At 44.1% G+C, this 18,127-nt stretch overlaps 1 protein-coding gene and 1 long non-coding RNA gene across 2 annotated transcripts in view; one reads left to right on the top strand and one right to left on the bottom strand.

Moving 5' to 3' along the window:
* LOC129703241 (palmitoyltransferase ZDHHC5-A-like) overlaps positions 1–9,849 on the top strand; it is a 47,271-nt gene extending 37,422 nt beyond the window's left edge. Inside the window, exons 6-9 of the mRNA XM_055645552.1 lie at positions 3,868–3,956; positions 5,492–5,555; positions 8,154–8,205; positions 9,329–9,849. Of these exons, the coding sequence (XP_055501527.1) occupies positions 3,868–3,956; positions 5,492–5,555; positions 8,154–8,205; positions 9,329–9,357 (234 nt within the window). The 3' untranslated portion in view covers positions 9,358–9,849. The remainder of the gene's footprint in view (positions 1–3,867; positions 3,957–5,491; positions 5,556–8,153; positions 8,206–9,328) is intronic.
* The window catches only part of LOC129703242 (uncharacterized), a 31,786-nt gene that overhangs the window by 2,651 nt on the left and 11,008 nt on the right, over positions 1–18,127 (bottom strand). The window contains exon 2 of the long non-coding RNA XR_008724528.1: positions 4,924–5,008. This is a non-coding gene — a long non-coding RNA (uncharacterized LOC129703242). The remainder of the gene's footprint in view (positions 1–4,923; positions 5,009–18,127) is intronic.

Genomic DNA, 18,127 nt, shown 5'->3' with positions numbered 1-18,127 from the left:
CAGCAACAGCCTCTGCTGGGTTTCAGCAACTAAGTTACAGAGAAAGGTTGAACAAGTTAGGTCTTTATTCTTTGGAGCGCAGAAGGTTAGTTATATGGACGGCAAAGGAATGGAGGGTTATGGTCTGAGTGCAGGTAGATGGGACTAGGGGAGAATAAGTGTTCGGCACGGACTAGAAGGGCCGAGGTGGCTTGTTTCCGTGCTGTAATTGTTATATGGTTATATGGTTATAACTGCATGGGTCTATTATAATGACCCGGATGTATCCTGAGTGCCTGTTCCTTTGCCCTCTGTAACTGTTGGTAGTGCAAAGGCCCATATCGGACTGCCGGAAATGCTGCCACTAATTTTCCAAGCAGATTTGCCTGTCTAATTGAAGGCTGTTGCTCGTCAATTAGCTTGATGCAGCTGTCAACTAGCTGCACCCTTTTCTCCCTCGGCAGAGTCACTACCAATTGTGAATCCCAAATAGTCAATTATTGTAACAGGTGTCAATTTGGATTTCTCTGGATGGATAATAAAGCCCAATCTTTCAAAAGTGGATTGAACAACTGCCACCGATGCTTCAGCTGCCCTGCAATCAAGATATCATCGAGAAAAGCCATGAGCACATGATCCTGGCCTCTCAGCATGCCTAGTATAGGTTTTAACAACTTTGTAAATACTCTAGGAGCTGAAGATAAATCATTAGGCAGTGCCTTGTATTGCCATAGTTGATCCATCCAGGTGAATTTCAAATATCTTCTATCCTGCAAATAAACAGCCACAGAGTAATACGCATCTTTAAGATCTATAGTTGCCATATAGCATCCTCTGGAAACCAGCTGCTTGGCAGTGACAAACGTTTCCATCTTAAAATATCTATACTGTACAAAAGGGTTAAGACTTGTCAGATCCAGAATAATTCTGCATCCCCCATCTTTTTTTAGCCTGGGAAAAATATTAGACACAAATTGATGGAGTTGGTGAACCGACTTTTCAATTACACCTTTATCACATAAGCTTTCAAGCTCAGCCTGAACCTCCATCTGTTCTGTTAATGAAAACTGAAAAGTTCTCCCAGGAACATGCTGGATGGACAAATCGCAATTCTGATTAAACTCAATTCGATACCCTTCAATAACACTCAGTATAAACAGATCTGAGATAATTTGCTTCCATTCCTCCAGGAACAAATGTAATCTACCCCCAACTCTTAGTTGTGTCACATTTGATATGTGCACATGAGAACCAGGATCACTTACCTCCTTGGTACCTGGTGGATCCTGTTGTACCCGGCCCCCGGCGGGAAGCCCCACGTTTGACCGTGTTCCCGCTGCAGAACGCCAACTACGCATCTGCATTGGCTGCCGACTTGTCCCTGGTCCAGACCCAAAATCTGTCCCTCGTTTGTAGGGGTACTTCCTCTTTGGGAACTTGCCGACCACCGGTTGCTTGATCAAGCCCACAGTCTTTGCCTCGTCATCCATCTCCTTGATATGCTTGGCGAGGTCCTCTCCGAAGAGTAGATTGGCCGGTTGTATGTTGCTGGGCTGGCAGAGGGCGGCAAACTTCGGAATGATAGTTGGCCGAATGGCTCTTTTTCTGAGACAATTTATCTCAAAATGGGCGCTACAAAGCAACCCTTGCACCTCGCGCTACGTATCCGACAGATGCTCTCCATCCAGCATTCTCGCGAACCCCGTGATTCCCGAGCCAAGGAGTTTCAGGATCCACTGCAGCTTCAACTCCTGGGCATGCATGCCCATGCCCACCTGGCCCCATATTACCCTGTTCACGGCTGGTACCTTCAGCAGCCCCCAGTTCACCGGGGTCTCGTGCCTGTTTGTGGTCTTATCTATAGTGAGCTCCTGCAGCTGATGGGAGACCAAATAGTTAATCGTGGAGGCCAGCTCGTCTCCCAGTGGCTCTCCTGACTCTGACGGGACAGCGAATCGTGCTGCCAGAGATGGGATCTCTGACACGGCCGTTCTTCGCTAGGGTCGAATTAACCGTCATAGTCAGGGTTAGAATTCTGCTGACCCTCTGCACTCACCTCTTCCATGAGGGTGCTATTTAGCAGCCCTCTACTAGGTGCTGCCGGCATGGCATTTTCTGCAGCCTGGCGCCCACACAACTCCTCCCCACGGAGTGTGCCTTGCTGGAGCAACCTCTGAATAAGGTGCTCCATTTGGGATATCCGTTCAGCAACGGTATCCCTCCTCATAAGGGACTGCTCCCGGCCCGACTCAATTGAGTCCGAGGGCCTCGCAGACTTCTCCGTGGCCTTACGCCCAACTGGCGTTGGCTCTGTGCTTTCCAGCACCAAGTCTGCAGTCACCCCGCTCCCGGCCGGCGACTGTGCAGGGGTACCAGGCAGCCGCTCAATGACCGCACTCTCGCGGCTCTCCATAGATTTACCTGCGGCTCGTCTCCTCCCCTTGGTCATTTTCTCCATGGTGCTTCCTAGAAAAACAGAAAAGAGCACGGCACCACAGCAAACGACTCCAGCATCCAGCTAAGTTTTTCCAACTTAACTGGGTTTTAAAGTACTTACCGCTGGAGGAGCTGTGTCCTCCTACTGGTCCGTGCACCAATGCGTCAGACGTAATGACGCACATGCGCACAGGCGGGACTTCTTCACGGAATCACTCATGTGACTCCGAAGTAAAATTGGTGATAAACAGTGCTGGTGATGTAAAGCACATTTCATTAATCATGTCGAAGAACCAAAACTAAGTAGTTTCAAATTATCCAGTGCTTTAATAGAGTAAGCAGAATTTAGTTTTATTTTATGTTAATGAATGAGCAATTTAAAACTGCCAATGAGGATGGGGAGAGTAGAGGAAATGTGTTTATGCAGAGGATTGTAGAACTGCAGAGTACTGGAGTTGAAATGGCAGGTCAGTAAATATTTCTCAGTCTTCCATTCCCTTGACTTGAGCAAATAAAATCCATTCTAAACCTCTAGCAACTAAGCTGAAATAGTTATTTTGCCTCAAACTAAAAATAACATAAAGCCATTGCTCAAATGAAAGTAAAAGTTGGAAAAAAAATCCAAAGCTGTCTTATGGATACAGAATAGAAGGGGAGTGCTGGACTGTGTGGGGTTTCAATATTCTAGCAGTATAACAGGACAAATACTCCTGTACTATAAATATCGATGGATATTTTTGTTCACAGTTCAATTATAGTATCCCATAAATGACATATTAATTTAGTTCAGTCAGTTGGGAGCTACCTAGATGGTACAGGCATCTTAATTGTTGCTAGTTCTAGCATTGAATGTTGGCAGTGGAATAATTTCATGGGTGGTTGGCATAACTGCTGCGTTCACCAGTGAAAGATGGTTTGCTAAGGGCATTTGGGATAAATATCTCCTCAATATATTCTCCACAATCAAGCTGACAATGGGGCAAACATCTTGAAAGTGTCTGCACACCAGTGACCCAGAAAGCCAATGGTTTCATGAACATTTTATTGTAAATTAATTCTATCTTACAGGACAAATATATCTCAGGGTGACACAGTGGTGCAGCTGGTACATATTAAGAGCTGCAGTCTCACAGCACCAGAGACCTGCATGTGATCCTGACCTCAGGCGCTGTCTGTTTGGAGTTTGCACGTTCTCCCCGGGTTTCTTCCCGGTGCTCTGGTTTCCTCCCACAGCCCAAAGGTGTGTGGGTTTGTAGGTTAATTGGACGGTGTAAGTTGCCACTAGTGTGTAGAGAGCGGATGCAAAAGTGGAATAACATAGAACTGGTGTGAATGGATGATTGGCATGGATTTGGTGGGTCCAAGGGCCTGGTTCTATGCTGTGTCTTTCGATTCAATTCAATTCAATTCAATTTGATTCAATTCAATTCAATTCAATCCTCTTTCTGATAGTACAATAAAACAGAAGATAGAACAAACCCCTTCTCACGTGGTTGGAAGAGAAACATTTTCATCATGCTTTGTGATCACATTGTTCCAAGGTGGGTTTAATAATGTGGAAGCTGATTTAAGAATGATTTAATAATGAGTGGCTAATTTCATTTTTGTTATCTATTTCTATGTGAAAAACCTTATGGAGAGAAATGTTGGCTTTGGGTTGATTGTCAGCATCAAACATATGTGAGAATGTCAGCCACAATTGTACTTAACATATGAAACCTTCCATTCTGTTTAAGTAAGAATTGTAAGTGATCATTGTAATTTCAGGAAAGTAATGCATTAATCAGCATGCAGGTTGTGAAGTGGAGCATACTAGTTAAAGTATTCATAGAAGGTATTCTTTGGTCAAATATTTAGGTCTACCCTTTTCCTGTGAGAACTGCATCACTTGCTCTCACGTATTTCATTCAAATCCTATGCTTGTGTGGATTTAGAAAGTGCTTGCACTGACATGTTGGAGCACAATAAACAGTGCTTCTTAATTCATGACCATACAATGCACATCTGAACAAAAGTCAAAGGGAAACAATCAGGAGCTTATTTCATCCACGGAGCATTTATGATAATCAAAGCAATCTTAAACCCTTAACTGTTTAAGGACTATCAGAATATGGATGGGGAATGCACAATGTGGTTGATACAGTGTCTCCTGTGAAATGAATTAGTCTGGGTATAATCCAATAATTTATATAAAGGAAGAAACCTCTAGGCGGTACCTTAGAGCATGGGATGCAAGTTTTAAACCATTGTCCGACCATTGACCAACTTTTCAGTTTACAGATGTACTTGCGATAAATTCAAAATGATGCATGGTCTTCCATGGGCTCCATAATTTGTCCTTAACTTTCTATTTCCACTAGTTCACTGATAATGGCCTTAAAATTCTCCACATCCAGATGTTGTTATATTCAGGATCAGTGGGATGGCAATCGGTTTTCAGGAACAGCCAAGCAGCCTTAAAACATCAAAATAAATGCAGATAATCTTTTAAACTCTAAAATTACTTACCATAATCCTTTATGTCTGTTCTTCTCCTTTTATGCAAAGACTAAGTTTGTGAATATTCTTTTTTTAAACAGCAGCAGAATGATATCTGAAATAAAAACAGTATTGGAAACACTCAGCCGGCTAGGCAGCATCTGTGGAAAGAGAATCAGTGTCTTCAGCCTGAAACGCTGACTCTGTTTCACATCTCACAGATGTTACCTGATTTTTCCAACAAATACCAACATTGAACATTCCCCCCAAAATATAGCCCAGTGTGGTGAATCATCCCTGCGTTTTTACACCCATAAACCTCTGAATATTAATGCAATGCTGTATATTGAGATCAATATGAAATAAATGCCTAAATACAGTATGGTCTGACGTACATTTTGGAATTTCAATATGCGTGCTGAAATTGCAAAAAAGCAGTGCTAGCAGAACCAGATTTGCCGGGCAAACTGGAATTCAGTGGCAAATTTTCAAGTTGTGAACTTTACAGGGCATTATGGAATGTACTGATGATGTACTAATCTGGTCCAAGCTAACAAAGCTGTCACTTATTAGTTTAATGTTTGGTTTAACCCTCCAGGTACCTTGGATCACTCAAGAAACTGGATTCAAGAAAAACTTCATGGAAGAGAAATTCAAAACAAGTTAGTGAAAACACATACAGAACTTCCACAAAATTAATGTTGATGCATACTTAAGTATATTGCATGCACACACATTAATAAGAACAGTGGCACAGTGGCGCAGTGGTAGAGTTGCTCACATACAGTGCCAGAGACCCGTGTTCGATTCTGACTAGGGGTACTCTCTGTACGGAATTTGTACATTCTCTCTGTGACCACGTGGGTTGTCCCCAGGTGCTCCGGTTTTCTCTCACATTCCAAAGATGTACAGGTTTGTAGGTTAATTGGTTTCTGTAAATTGTCCCTAGTGTGAACGATGTGAAATTTGGATAACATAGAACTAGTGTACAGGTGTTTGATGGTCAACTTGGTGGGTCAATGGGCCTGTTTCCATGCTGTATTTCTAAACTAAACTGAACTAAATTAAAGAGATTACACAGGTTTAAAGGCCGTGTGTAATTGACAGAGGATAAATTGGTTCAATTTTAGTATTTGCAGGCCCCAATGGTTTCTTATAATTGGATAAAATGACACCATCAAGCCAGACCAGGATCCAGATAAGAAGGGAATGTACATCAAACCTGTCTGGTGATAAGACTGTTATAAATGATGTTATGCACCTCACCTCTGTGTGGACCTTTCATCCACGTGTAGCAAGGAACTGCAGATGCTGGTTTAAATTGAAGATAGACACAAAAAGTTGGAGTAACTCAGCGGGTCAGATAGCATCTCTGGAGAAAAGGAATAGGTGACATTTCGGGTCGAGAAGGGTCTTAACCCAAAACATCATCTATTCCTTTTCTCCAGAGATGCTGGCTGACCCACTGAGTTACTCCAGCTTTTTGTGTCTTTCATGCACTTGTTCCAGTTACTGCAATTTTGCTTACACATCAATTCCGTTTGCAGCAATACACAAAGTTCTTTGCAAATAGAAGTCTGCAAGCTTGTAAGTTGATTTTGTTTTGCTGCCCACTTTGTTTGCTGTAAACTATATTAATCAGTTTGCCCTAAGTCCTGTCTTCCATGCAACTCTTTGCCACAGTGCTGTCAATAGGCACACTATGTTAGGATTGCATCTTGTAAATAGAAATCTCAGGCAGCAAAGATGATAAAGGTTTTCCCCTGAATATTCGCTGTTATCCATGCAGTGGAAAATCCTCATATCCTTTTATTGTCTCTAATTATCTCATCTGCTATGGTCGTGTTTCTGGCAGATATGCAACCAAAACTTTTAAAACTTAATACCACATTGATTAGCTTGGCCCCTTTTTCAAACCTTTTTGCTGCAATATTGACAAAATGTTTTAAAAAAAAGTTACTAAAACATTTGGAGGAAAGAACAATATCATTCATGTGGTGACAAACAAAAGCAACTTCCATTTAAATATCAACTCAAATTTAGCAAACGTAACAAAGGTGCTTCGTTATCAAACAAAATAAATGAACATCAGGGTAGATGAGAATGACCAAGCTTACCAAAAGCTTTGTTAAATAGGAAAGTGAGGAAGAAAGGCTGCGAGATCTGGGAAAATAGTTCAAAGCTTGGTGTTTTGACAGCTGAACACATGATCAACCATGAGTAATTAAATTCAGAGGAGTTATAGTCAGAGGAGATTACAGAGAAATATTTGGGTATTAACGTTAAACTTTAGCAATGCAATGTCACGCAATGCTTGTGAAATTTCAGGGGTGGCACAGTGCAACAGGTAGAGCAGCTGCCTCACAGCTCCAAAGAATCAGGTGTGATCTTGAGGTGTTGTATGTTGGGAGGTTGAATGTAATGAGAGTGTATACAGTTAATGGCAAGACCCTTGATAACATTGATGTGCAGAGGGACCTTGGAGCCCAAGATCGTTGCTGGGGGCATTGAATATAAGAGTCAGGAAGTCTTGATGCAGCCCTACAGGGGTTAGGCCACATTTGGGGTATTGCATGCAGTTCTGGTTGCCTCATTACAGGAAAGACACGGTAGCTTTGGGTGCATAGAGTGCAGAGGAGGATTACCAGAAAGTTGCCTGGATTAGAGGATTTCCGCTACAGGGAGAGGTCGAATAGACTTGGATTGTTTGGTAGGTCGGAGGTTGCGGGGAGACTGGATAGATGTCTATATTATGAGGCATAGATGGGATAGACAGTCAGACCCTTTTTCCCAGGTTGGAAATGTCCAACATTAGAGGGCATAGCTATAAAATGAGAGGGGGGAAATATAATGGAGATGTGCGGGGCAAGTTTTATACACAGAGCGTGGTGGAGGCCTGGAACGCTTGTCAGGGATGGTGGTGGAGGCAGATGCAATAGTGTTGTTTAAGAAGCTTTTAGATAGGCACAGGGATATGCAGGGAATGGAAGGATATGGATCACTTGCAGGCAGATGAGATCAGTTCAGCTATGCATCGTGTTTGGCACAAACATTGTGGGCTGTACTGTTTTCTGTTCTATGAACTTGGGCGTTGTCTGTGCAGTGTTTGTATGTTTCCCTGTAAGTCCATTGGATTAGCATGAATTGGCCTTTAAAAAGTTAAAGGAAGCAACATTTTTATTGCTCCCTGAATTGACATGGTAAATGGGTAATTATCATCCTCGTTTCATTCATGGGCTAACATGGAATCTGTAAATCAGGTGACGAGGAAGAAGGGAAAGAAAGAGAAAACGTCTGCAAAGATAATTAAAGGTACAGTGGATTTATATTACACTAGACCAAGGGGGACCCGTTGGGTCCCGTCCCTTCAACGCACAGTTGCGGGGGGAACGCGCGTTGCAGCATCACACACACACTAACCACCCCCCTTGATATTATATTAATATTATTCATTCAGTCCTTTTACCCCCATCCTCACCCTATCCACTGACGCATACCCCCCCCCCCCCCCCCAGGCGTGTCTAGAGAGGGGAGGGGTAGAGAGAGAGGGGGCAGAGACACAGAGAGGGGGAGAGGGGGGGGGGAAAGAGGGGGAGAGGGAAGGGGGGGGGGCACAGGGGTGGGAGGAAATGGGGGGGGAAAATGGGGGGGGGAGAGAGTGGGGGGAGAGAGAGTGGGGGGAAAGAGTAGGGGGGAAAGAGAGGGGGGGGGAAGAGGGCGGAAAGAGGGGGAGGGGGGAAAAGGGGGGATGGGGGGGGGGGGAGAGAAAGAGGGAGGAAGAGGGGGAGAGGAGGAGGAGGAGGAGGAGGAGGGAGGAGGAGGAGGGGGGAGAGGAGGAGGGGAGAGAGGAGGAGGGGGGAGAGGAGGAAGGGGGAGAGGAGGATGGGGAGAGGAGGAGGAAGGGGTGGGGAGCAGGCAGCGGGTCCCGCGTTAACCAAAGGACTGCGTGTTCAGCGGCTTCAATCCAGAGCCCGGGGAGGGAGGGGTCGTCACATGGGAGGGCTGGTTCACGAACGCAATACTCCCTCGCGGTTCCTGGCTGCAGGCTTCAGGCTCCAGGGCCCGAGTACATGGGGGGGGGGAGTGGTCGGGGGGAGGTTGACGTCACTCGCAGCACGTGGAACATAGCGCAGGCTGTGCGACGCAGATCCATTGTGACGTCATCACGTCATCAGCAAAAGCAAGGCGGTTTTTTTTCTAAGTTCTTTCAGACACACACACATATCCAAGATCAGAGTTTTAGAATTATATAGATATACTAAAACACACACTAAAATTATGGCATCTTCCTTTACTTTGTTTTTTATATTTCAAGTCACAATGACTTATTGAATTGCAATACCACCATCAGTAGTTTGGTGTGCAAATTAAAAATAATGACCAAAATGAATAGTTGTAGCAAAATAAGACATGATTTAAACTGATTTTTTTCCAGGTACTAAAACAGAAAGTTGGCCGCACTGAACTGAAAAATTGAAAGTAATCACCTTGGCTTTATGTTCTCTACTTTCTGCTTGTCCCTTTGGACCGAGAGGTTACTGCACTGCGTACATGGCTAGCTCTCTGAAACAAGGTCTGCCATTTATTACCTCTCTCAGTGCAGATCACGAGTGAATGATTTTGGTTGTGATTTCTCAGAGTGGGCCTCTGTGACTATGGAATGAAAATAAAGAATAGAATTATTTTTATTCTTCTTTCTCCTGGGTCTATCTTTTGTCATTTTTGTATCATTCTCCACTTCTGTGATGCTGACTGTTTAGGAATGACAGAGGTAACAGTTCCACTCTGCTCGGATGGTTAGTTGCAGGTACAGATAGTGCCAATCTTATGTGTTTCTATCCAAGAACCGTGATGGTGAGGTCAATGGATAACAAAATGATGTTCACCATTGGCATTCTCTCCATTTCTGACTTGTCAACCATCATCTCTGCCAATGAAGATTTAAAAATATATATATTTTCCAACCAAATTGAGTCAAACCAAAGGTGTCTCAAACTTCAGGTGAATAACGTCAGAATAAATTTCAACCGTTTAAACAAATTAATCTGATTGCATGCCTTAAAGTGGTATTTGGTTTTACTGACTTCCCACCTCTCAGAACACAAACAAGTTGTAATTTTTGTTTATCAGTAATTGCAGGCAGAATTTATTTTTTAAATATTTCTTTAAAATTATGCAAACAACTTTGTGACTCACCATCCAGTTTGAGAGTAGTTCTGTTAGTAGTTATAGAAACTGCATAGGTCGATGCAAGCTGTGATTAGTCCTGGATGCAAAATTAAAAGTAAAAATGCCTTGTATCTCATAAACACACATGCTTCTCGGTGACATTTGGTTGTTTAAATATTCCAGATGTTTCCTTGAAGCATACAATTTGATTTTTTTTTTTCAATGTAAAGTTATATATAACTGAGCTTATGTAAAACTGACAAACCTTTCCACCTCTGAAAATGTGTTTTGCATTATAACACCCTCTCTTGATGTACATTAGACAATAAATGAATAAACATAATTTTTAAAAAGTATTTTACAACAAAATTGTTTGATTTACATATTTGGAGAACACTGTTGAGGACATTGTTAAAAGTAAAATCTATTTTCAATCTGTTAATATTTCCTGTGTATTGCGTGGCAATATAGTTCTAAGTTTAGAGCTACAGTGCGGAAACAGGCCTTTTGGCCTACTGAGTCCACTCCAACCAGCAATCCCCGCACACTGACACTATCCTACACACGCTCGGGAGCAGGAGTAGTCGAGCCAGCACCGCCATTCACTGTGATCATGGCTGCTCATCCCACAATCAGTACCCTGTTCCTACCTTCACCCCATATCCCTTGACTCTGCTATCTTTAAGAGTTCTGACTATCTCTTGAAAGCATCCAGAAAATTGGCCGCCACTGCCTTCTGAGGCAGAGAATTGCACAGATTCACAACTCTCTGGGTGAAAAAGTTTTTCCTCATTCTTAAACTGTGGCCCCTGGTTCTGGACTACCCCAACACAGGGAACATGTTTCCTGCCTCTACTGCACACAATGCCCCAGGTGTGGTCTCACTAGGGCTCTGTACAACTGCAGAAGGACCTCTGCTCCTATACTCAACTCCTCTTGTATGAAGGCCAACATGCCATTAGCTCTATTCACAGCCTGCTGTACCCTCATGCTTACTTTCAATAACTGATGAAGAAGGACACCCAGATCTTGTTGTACTTCCCCTTTTCCTAACTTGACACGATTCAGAAAATAATCTGCCTTCCTGTTCTTGCCACCAAAGTGGATAACCTCACATTTATCCACATTAAACTGCATCTGACATGCATCTGCCCATTCACCCAACCTGTCCAAGTCACCTTGCATCCTCATAACATTCTCCTCCAGTTCACACTGCCACCCAGCTTTGTGTCATCTGCAAATTTGCTAATGTTACTTTAATCCCTTCATCTAAACCATTAATGTATATTGTAAATAGTTGCGGTCCCAACACCGAGCCTTGCAGTACCCCACTATTCACTACCTGCCATTGTGAAAGGGACCTGTTAATCCCTACTCTTTGTTTCCTATCTGCCAACCACTTCTCTATCCATGTCAGCACTCCACCCCCCAATACCATGTGCTCTAATTTTACTTACTAATCTCCTATGTGAGACCTTATCAAAGGCATTCTGAAAGTCCAGGTATACCACATCCACTGGCTCTCCCTTGTCCATTTTCCTAGTTACGTCCTCAAAAAATTCCAGAAGATTAGTCAAGCATGATTTCCCCTTCATAAATCCATGCTGACTCGGACCCATCCTGTTACTGCTATCCAAACGTGCCGCTATTTCATCTTTTATAATTGACTCCAGCATCTTCCTCCCCACCGATGTGAAGCTAACAAGTCTATAATTCTGTTTTCTCTCTCCCTCCTTTCTTAAAAAGTGGGATAACATTAGCTACCCTCCAATTCACAGGAACTGATCCTGAATCTATAGAACATTGGAAAATGATGACCAACGCGTCCACGATTTCTAGAGCCACTTCCTTAACTACCCTGGGATGCAGACCACCAGGCCCTGGGGATTTATCAGCCTTCAGTCCCATCATTTCCTGCCTAATGTGGATTTCCTTCAGTTCCTCTGTCACTGGTACATCTGGGAGATTGTTTTTGTTTTCCTTAGCGAGATCGGATCCAAAGTACCTGTTCAACTAATCTGCCATTTCCTGGTTCACCATAATAAATTCACCTGTTTCAGTCTTCAAGGGTCCAACTTTGGTCTTAACTAATTTCTTCCTCTTCACATACCTAATGAAGCTTTTACTATCCTCCTTTATATTCTTGGCTAGTTTACCTTCGTACCTCATCTTTTCTCCCCGCATTGCCTTTTTTAATTATCTTCTGTTACTCTTTAAAAGTTTCCCAATCCTCTTGCTTCCTGCTCATCTTTGCTATGTTATACCTCTTCTCTTTTATTTTTATACTGTCCTTGACTTCCATTGTCAGCCACTATCGCCCCTTACTCCCCTTGGAATCTTTCTTCCTCTTTGGAATGAACTGATCCTGCACCTTCTGTATTATTCCCAGAAATACCTGCCATTGTTGCTCCACTGTCATCACAGCTAGGATCTCCTTCCAGTCACATTTGGCCAGCTCCTCCCTCATGGCTCCACAGTCCCCTTCGCCCAACTGTAATACTGAAACACTCAATTGTCCCTTCTCCCTCTCAATTTGTAAATTAAAACATCATATTATGGTCACTACCTCCTAATAGCTCCTTTACCTTGAGTTCCGTTATCAAATCGGGTTCATTACACAACACTAAATCTAGTATTGCCTTCTCCCTAGTGGGCTCCAGTACAAGCTGCTCTAAGAATCCATCTTGGAGGCACTCCACAAACTCCTTTTCTTGGGGTCCAGTACCAGCCTGATTTTCCCAGTCTACCTGCATGTTGAAATTTGTGACATTACCTTTGTGACATGCCAATTTTAACTTTTGATTCAACTTGCACCCTATATCCAGGCTACTGTTTGGGGGCATTCGGGTCTCCCATTAGGATCTTTTTACCCTTACAATTCCTCAGTTGTATCGATATTGACTCTACATATTCTGATTCTATGTCACCCCTCGCAAGGGACTGAATTTAATTCCTTAGCAACAGTTCACTATTACCCCAAACAGATCCCAGTGGTCTGAGAATCTAAATCCTTGCCCCCTGCACCAGTTCCTCAGCCACACATTCAGATCCCCTATCTTCCTGTTCCTGCCCTCACCAGCATGAGATAACCACCCTGGAGGTCCTGCTTTTCAGCCGCCTTCCGAGCTCTCTGAAGTCACGCTGCAGAATCTCTTTCCTCTTCTTCCCGATGTCATTTGTGCCAACATGCACGACCACTTCCAGCAGTCAACCTTCACACTTGAGGATGCCCTGCAATCGGTCCGTGACGTCCAGGATCCTGGCACTAGAGAGGCAACACACCATCCTTGAATCCCGCAGAAACCCCTGTCTGTACCTCTCACAATGGTCCCCGACTACCACGACTCTTCCTGATGTCTGATTCTTCGGCTTTGCTTCAGCGCCACGTTTTGCCTCGCAGACCTGTCCGCCGCTCAGACTAGCAGTGTCTTCTGTCCCGACAGCTTCCAAGAGGGTGAACCTGTTTTCAAGAAGTACATCCCCTGGGGTCTCCTGTACTCCACGCTTCCTTCCCTTCCTCATCGTCACCCACCTTCTCTCTTCCGGTATCTTCGGTGTAACAATCTCGCTGTAGGTCCTGTCCAGGAAACTCTCGTTTCCCGGTTGATCCTGAGGTCATCCAGTTGCCTCTCCAGTGCCCCAACACGGTCCTTCAGGAGCTGAACCTGGATACACTTTCCACAGTTGTAGCAGCCAGAGGCACCAGCAGTGTCCATGACCTCCCTCATCCTGCAAGCATCACACTGAATCAGCTTACCTGTTACCAGATTCCTCCCCATCCTGGATCAGTCCAATCAGGGTTGTGTCATCCGCAAACTTGAGGAGCTTGACAGAGGAATCTGCGGAGGTGAAGTCATTGTTCTAGAGAGAGTAATGGAGAGGAGAGAGTACCCAGCCTTGCGGTGATCCTATGCTGAGGGTCTGCGGGTCCGAGATGTGCTTTTCCAGCCTCACATGCTACTTCCTGTCTGTCAGGAAGTTGGTGATCCACTGACAGATGGGTTCAGGCACAGTCAACTGGGAGAGTTTGGAGTGTAGTAACTCTGTCACAATGGTGTTGAATGCAAAACTAAAATCCATAAAGAAAATCCTTGCATAGGTCCCCTGGCGGTCGAGGTGCTGCAGGATGAAGTGTAGGCGTAGAATGACTGCGTCCTCCACTGATCTATTTGCCCAGTATGCAAACTGCAGGGGGTCCAGCAGGGGGTTTGTGATATTTTTCACGTCGGCCAGCACAAGTCTTTCAAGGGTCTTCATGATTACAGAGGTCAGTGCGTTAGGCCTGTAGTCATTAAGACCAGTAATCCTTTGCTTTTTGGGTACGGGAACAATAGTGGAGACTTTGAAGCAGGCAGGGATAGTACAGATTTGCAGGGACTGGTTGAAAATATCTGTGTAGACTGGTGCCAGTTTTTCGGCATAGAGCTTGAGGGTAGAGGGGGAAAACGCATGCAAGTCACGCAGAGAACATACAAACTCCGTACAGAAAGGAAAGGTTCATTTCTTATCACGATACACTCTTGACACAGCAAAAAAACTGCATGCATTAAAAAGAGATAAAGAAAATCAGAGTCAACAGATAGGGCTGAAGTCCAACTCCATCTGACGTTGAATGGTGGTGACTAATTAAACAACTAATAGGAGGAGGAGAACCACCATCAAATATCCGCATCTTCAATGCAAGTAGTTTTAAAGACTAGGTTGAAACTTTCACAACCATGTACGGGCAGAGGCGCTGAATAAATTAGAGGCAAAATACACTGCAGATGCTGGAACGTTGAGAAAAAAACAAAGTGTTGGAGGAATTCAGCGGGTCAGGCAGCATCTGTGGAGGGAAATGGAGGGACCATGTTTCAGGTTGGGAGCATACTTCAGACTGATAGTGTAGCAGGGGCAAAGCTGGTATAGAGAGCTAAGAGGTAGGGAGAGGGGGGCAATAACTGACAAGTGTAGATGAGGAGGGGTGATAGGTGGAGATTGTAACAAAAGTTAGAGGTAGAGTTGAAACGAAAGAGTGCAGATGTGAAATCAGATAAGGAAGGAGGAGGAGGAGTGAAACGGAAAACAGAGGGATGGTGGGTGGAAGGGAGCAGGAGGAATGGAAATAAAGGGATAAAGAGAAGAAGGAGGGAACCGAGGAAGGTGGGGTAGGAGATGAGTGGAAGGAGGAGGAGAACGAAACTGAGTGAGTGGGAATGTGGACGAAAGGATTGTGCACAGGATAGAAGGGTTTTTCTTAAGGGGCTGTCCCACTGCGGCGACCCAATCTGCGAGTTTAGAAGAGTTTGCCCTCGACTCAAACTCGCAGCATGGTCAACACGTGGTCCTAGGCGGTCCTATGAGGTCACTGGAACTCTCCTTCATGCTTGAGGGAAGTTCCAGCATACTCGCGGCCTCAGTTAGGTTGCGGAAAGATTTTCAGCATGTTGAAAATTTTTCCGCTACTAAAATTTGGTCGGCATGGTTCTTTTGAACTCGTAGTGCAGTGGAGTGGGGTCGCTATTTAGTTACAGGCAGTCGATGACAGCCGTAGGCAATCTCCTTCGCTGACAGGGCATTTTGATTGGCTCATTGGAGTTTTCAGAAACAAGGAAAACCGACCGTTAGGTTAAATGCACGGTAAACTTTATTATACTTCTTAAAAGTGTCTTCACTGCTTCTCACCCCCTTCTCCCCACCTTCTCCCACCTTCTCTCCCCTTCTCTCTTCTGTGTGTGTGTGTGTGTGTGTGTGTGTGTGTGTGTGTGTGTGTGTGTGTGTGTGTGTGTGTGTGTGTGTGTGCGGTCGGCCGATCCAGCTCACGGTTTCATCGCTGACAGTCGATCCAGCTCGAGGTTTTTCAGGCGAGTACCCTCGACCTTGAAGGTCGATGACACTCTTCTGAGCTCGCAGATTAGGTCGCCGCAGTGGGACAGCCCCTTTATATAAATATGAACACATTCTATTTTTGTTCCAGGCTTTTAGAACCTAGTTCTAGCATCATATCGGTGGGGTATATTCACCCCTTTCCTATTGAGGTATCTAGTGAAACACTGTTGGAACAGAGAAACTTTGGCAACAGTGTTATGGCTTCTGTGTTCAACGGTTCCACCTTGTCTCTAATAATGGTGAGCTCATTGCAAATCCTGGCTCTTGCTGTGCAACGGGATGACTGAATTATTGTTGGAAACACCATTACATGGCCACATACAGGATAATTTCAAATTAGGATCTCGACATGAAACTTCACCCATTCCGTCTCTCCAGAGATGCTGCCTGCCCAGCTGAGTTACTCCAGCATTTAGTGTCGATCTTCGATTTCAAAATAGAACTCATCATCGGAATTTGACATATGCAATTTTCAATTGAACAAAATGAACCACATGCGATTTTGAATGCAATATAAATTGATAAAACATGTACATTTATTTTTTATTAGCTTCTTCTATATTTTATGAAAGGGAATAAATATTATTTGAATCACCGCCATTTAGTCTGTTATTAAAACCTTGAAACAGTTTTATTTTTTATAGATATACAAGGATTTAGCTATCGCCTGTGCAGAATCTTCTAGTGAAGTCAAGGATAGTTCCTGTGAGGCACAGTAAGATTTATGCAACTTTCCATTACTAGAATGGCTCCTTTGTACTTCCTGCATTAGTGACCTAGAGAATCAGAGATAGACAAAAATGCTGGAGAAACTCTGCAGCCCGAAACTTTGCCTATTTCCTTCGCTGCATAGATGCTGCCGCACCCGCTGAGTTTCTCCAGCAATTTTGTCTACCTTCGATTTTCCAGCATCTGCAGTTCCTTCTTGAACATAAAGAATCAGAGAGCATTTTACTTTTATAAAACAGTTTAGAATTAAGTATTTTTGAAAACATTTTCTCTGAATTTCAGTATTACACTGAAGGGCTAACCAAGATAATGTGCACAGGTCTCCAGAGTGGGACTTGAATGTGTGACTTTATAGTTCAGAGAGAGGGAGATCTGAGAGGAGTCATTGACTTCCTACTCAAAGATACTACAGGTGAAAGTACATTTGTTTTTTTCGATGCAAGACATTTTCTAATATTTCCAGGCTCTGGGAGTGAAGCCACAAGAGATTCAAACAGTTTCCGTAAGAACATGAAGTTCAATACAATGAACAGTTATGGGATTTCCTGTCAAATGTGGGAAACCAAGGAGCAGTCCTATGTCCCTGGTGACTATGCCTGCAGGAAGTGTGTCCGTCCAGCTGTAGCTCCTCTCAAACTACATACATCTGTTGGAGCAGCAGTTAGAACACACAAAATACAGAGAGCATTATAAACGGTAATTTCAAGTGAGGCAACCACACCACAGGTTCAGTCTGATAGATGGGTGATTGCCAGGAGACGCAGGCAGGTAGAGCAGAAGTCTTCTGCAGCTACCTCCCTCTCAACCAAGTATACCATTTTGTATACCGTTGGGAAGGAGCATGTGGCAGCAGCAGCCGGAACAGTGGCACCATGTCTGCCTCTGATGAACATCAGGGTACGGCTAAGTCAAGGCAAGCAATAGTTATAGGGATCTTAATTGTCAGGGGTAGTTTCTGTGGCGGCAAGTGACACTCCACTGAAGAAGGGTCGCCTGTTTCCTTCGCTCCATAGATGCTGCCTCACCCACTGAGTTTCTCCAGCATTTTTGTCAATCTCCAGGATGGTGTGTTGTCTCTCTGATGATAGGTCAGGTCAGTAAGTGGAGGGACTGATGGGAAGGTAGAGGTTATGACCCGCAAGTCTGAAAGGAAGGAGGGGCAGGGTCAGGTTAATGAACATAGTGAGATGGATGGGATGAAGGGTGTTTATTTCAATACAAGGAATATCTTGATAAAGCAGATAAAGCCTGGCACAGTACATGGAACTATAATACTGTGGTCATTACAAGAGCATGGAGAGGACAGGACACTCGATATTCCCGCGTTTCCATTTCAGATGTGATTGAGAGGGATATAAATGAGATGGTGGCAATGTATTACTAATCAGGGACAATGTCACAGCTACATTCAGAGAGGTTATACTAGAGGGATCATCCGTTGCGCCCATATAGACAGAGCTCAAATAAA

Source organism: Leucoraja erinacea, chromosome 14, assembly GCF_028641065.1.
Source record: "Leucoraja erinacea ecotype New England chromosome 14, Leri_hhj_1, whole genome shotgun sequence".
NCBI lineage: Eukaryota > Metazoa > Chordata > Chondrichthyes > Rajiformes > Rajidae > Leucoraja > Leucoraja erinaceus.
This window is presented reverse-complemented; position numbering and strand designations above follow the sequence as displayed.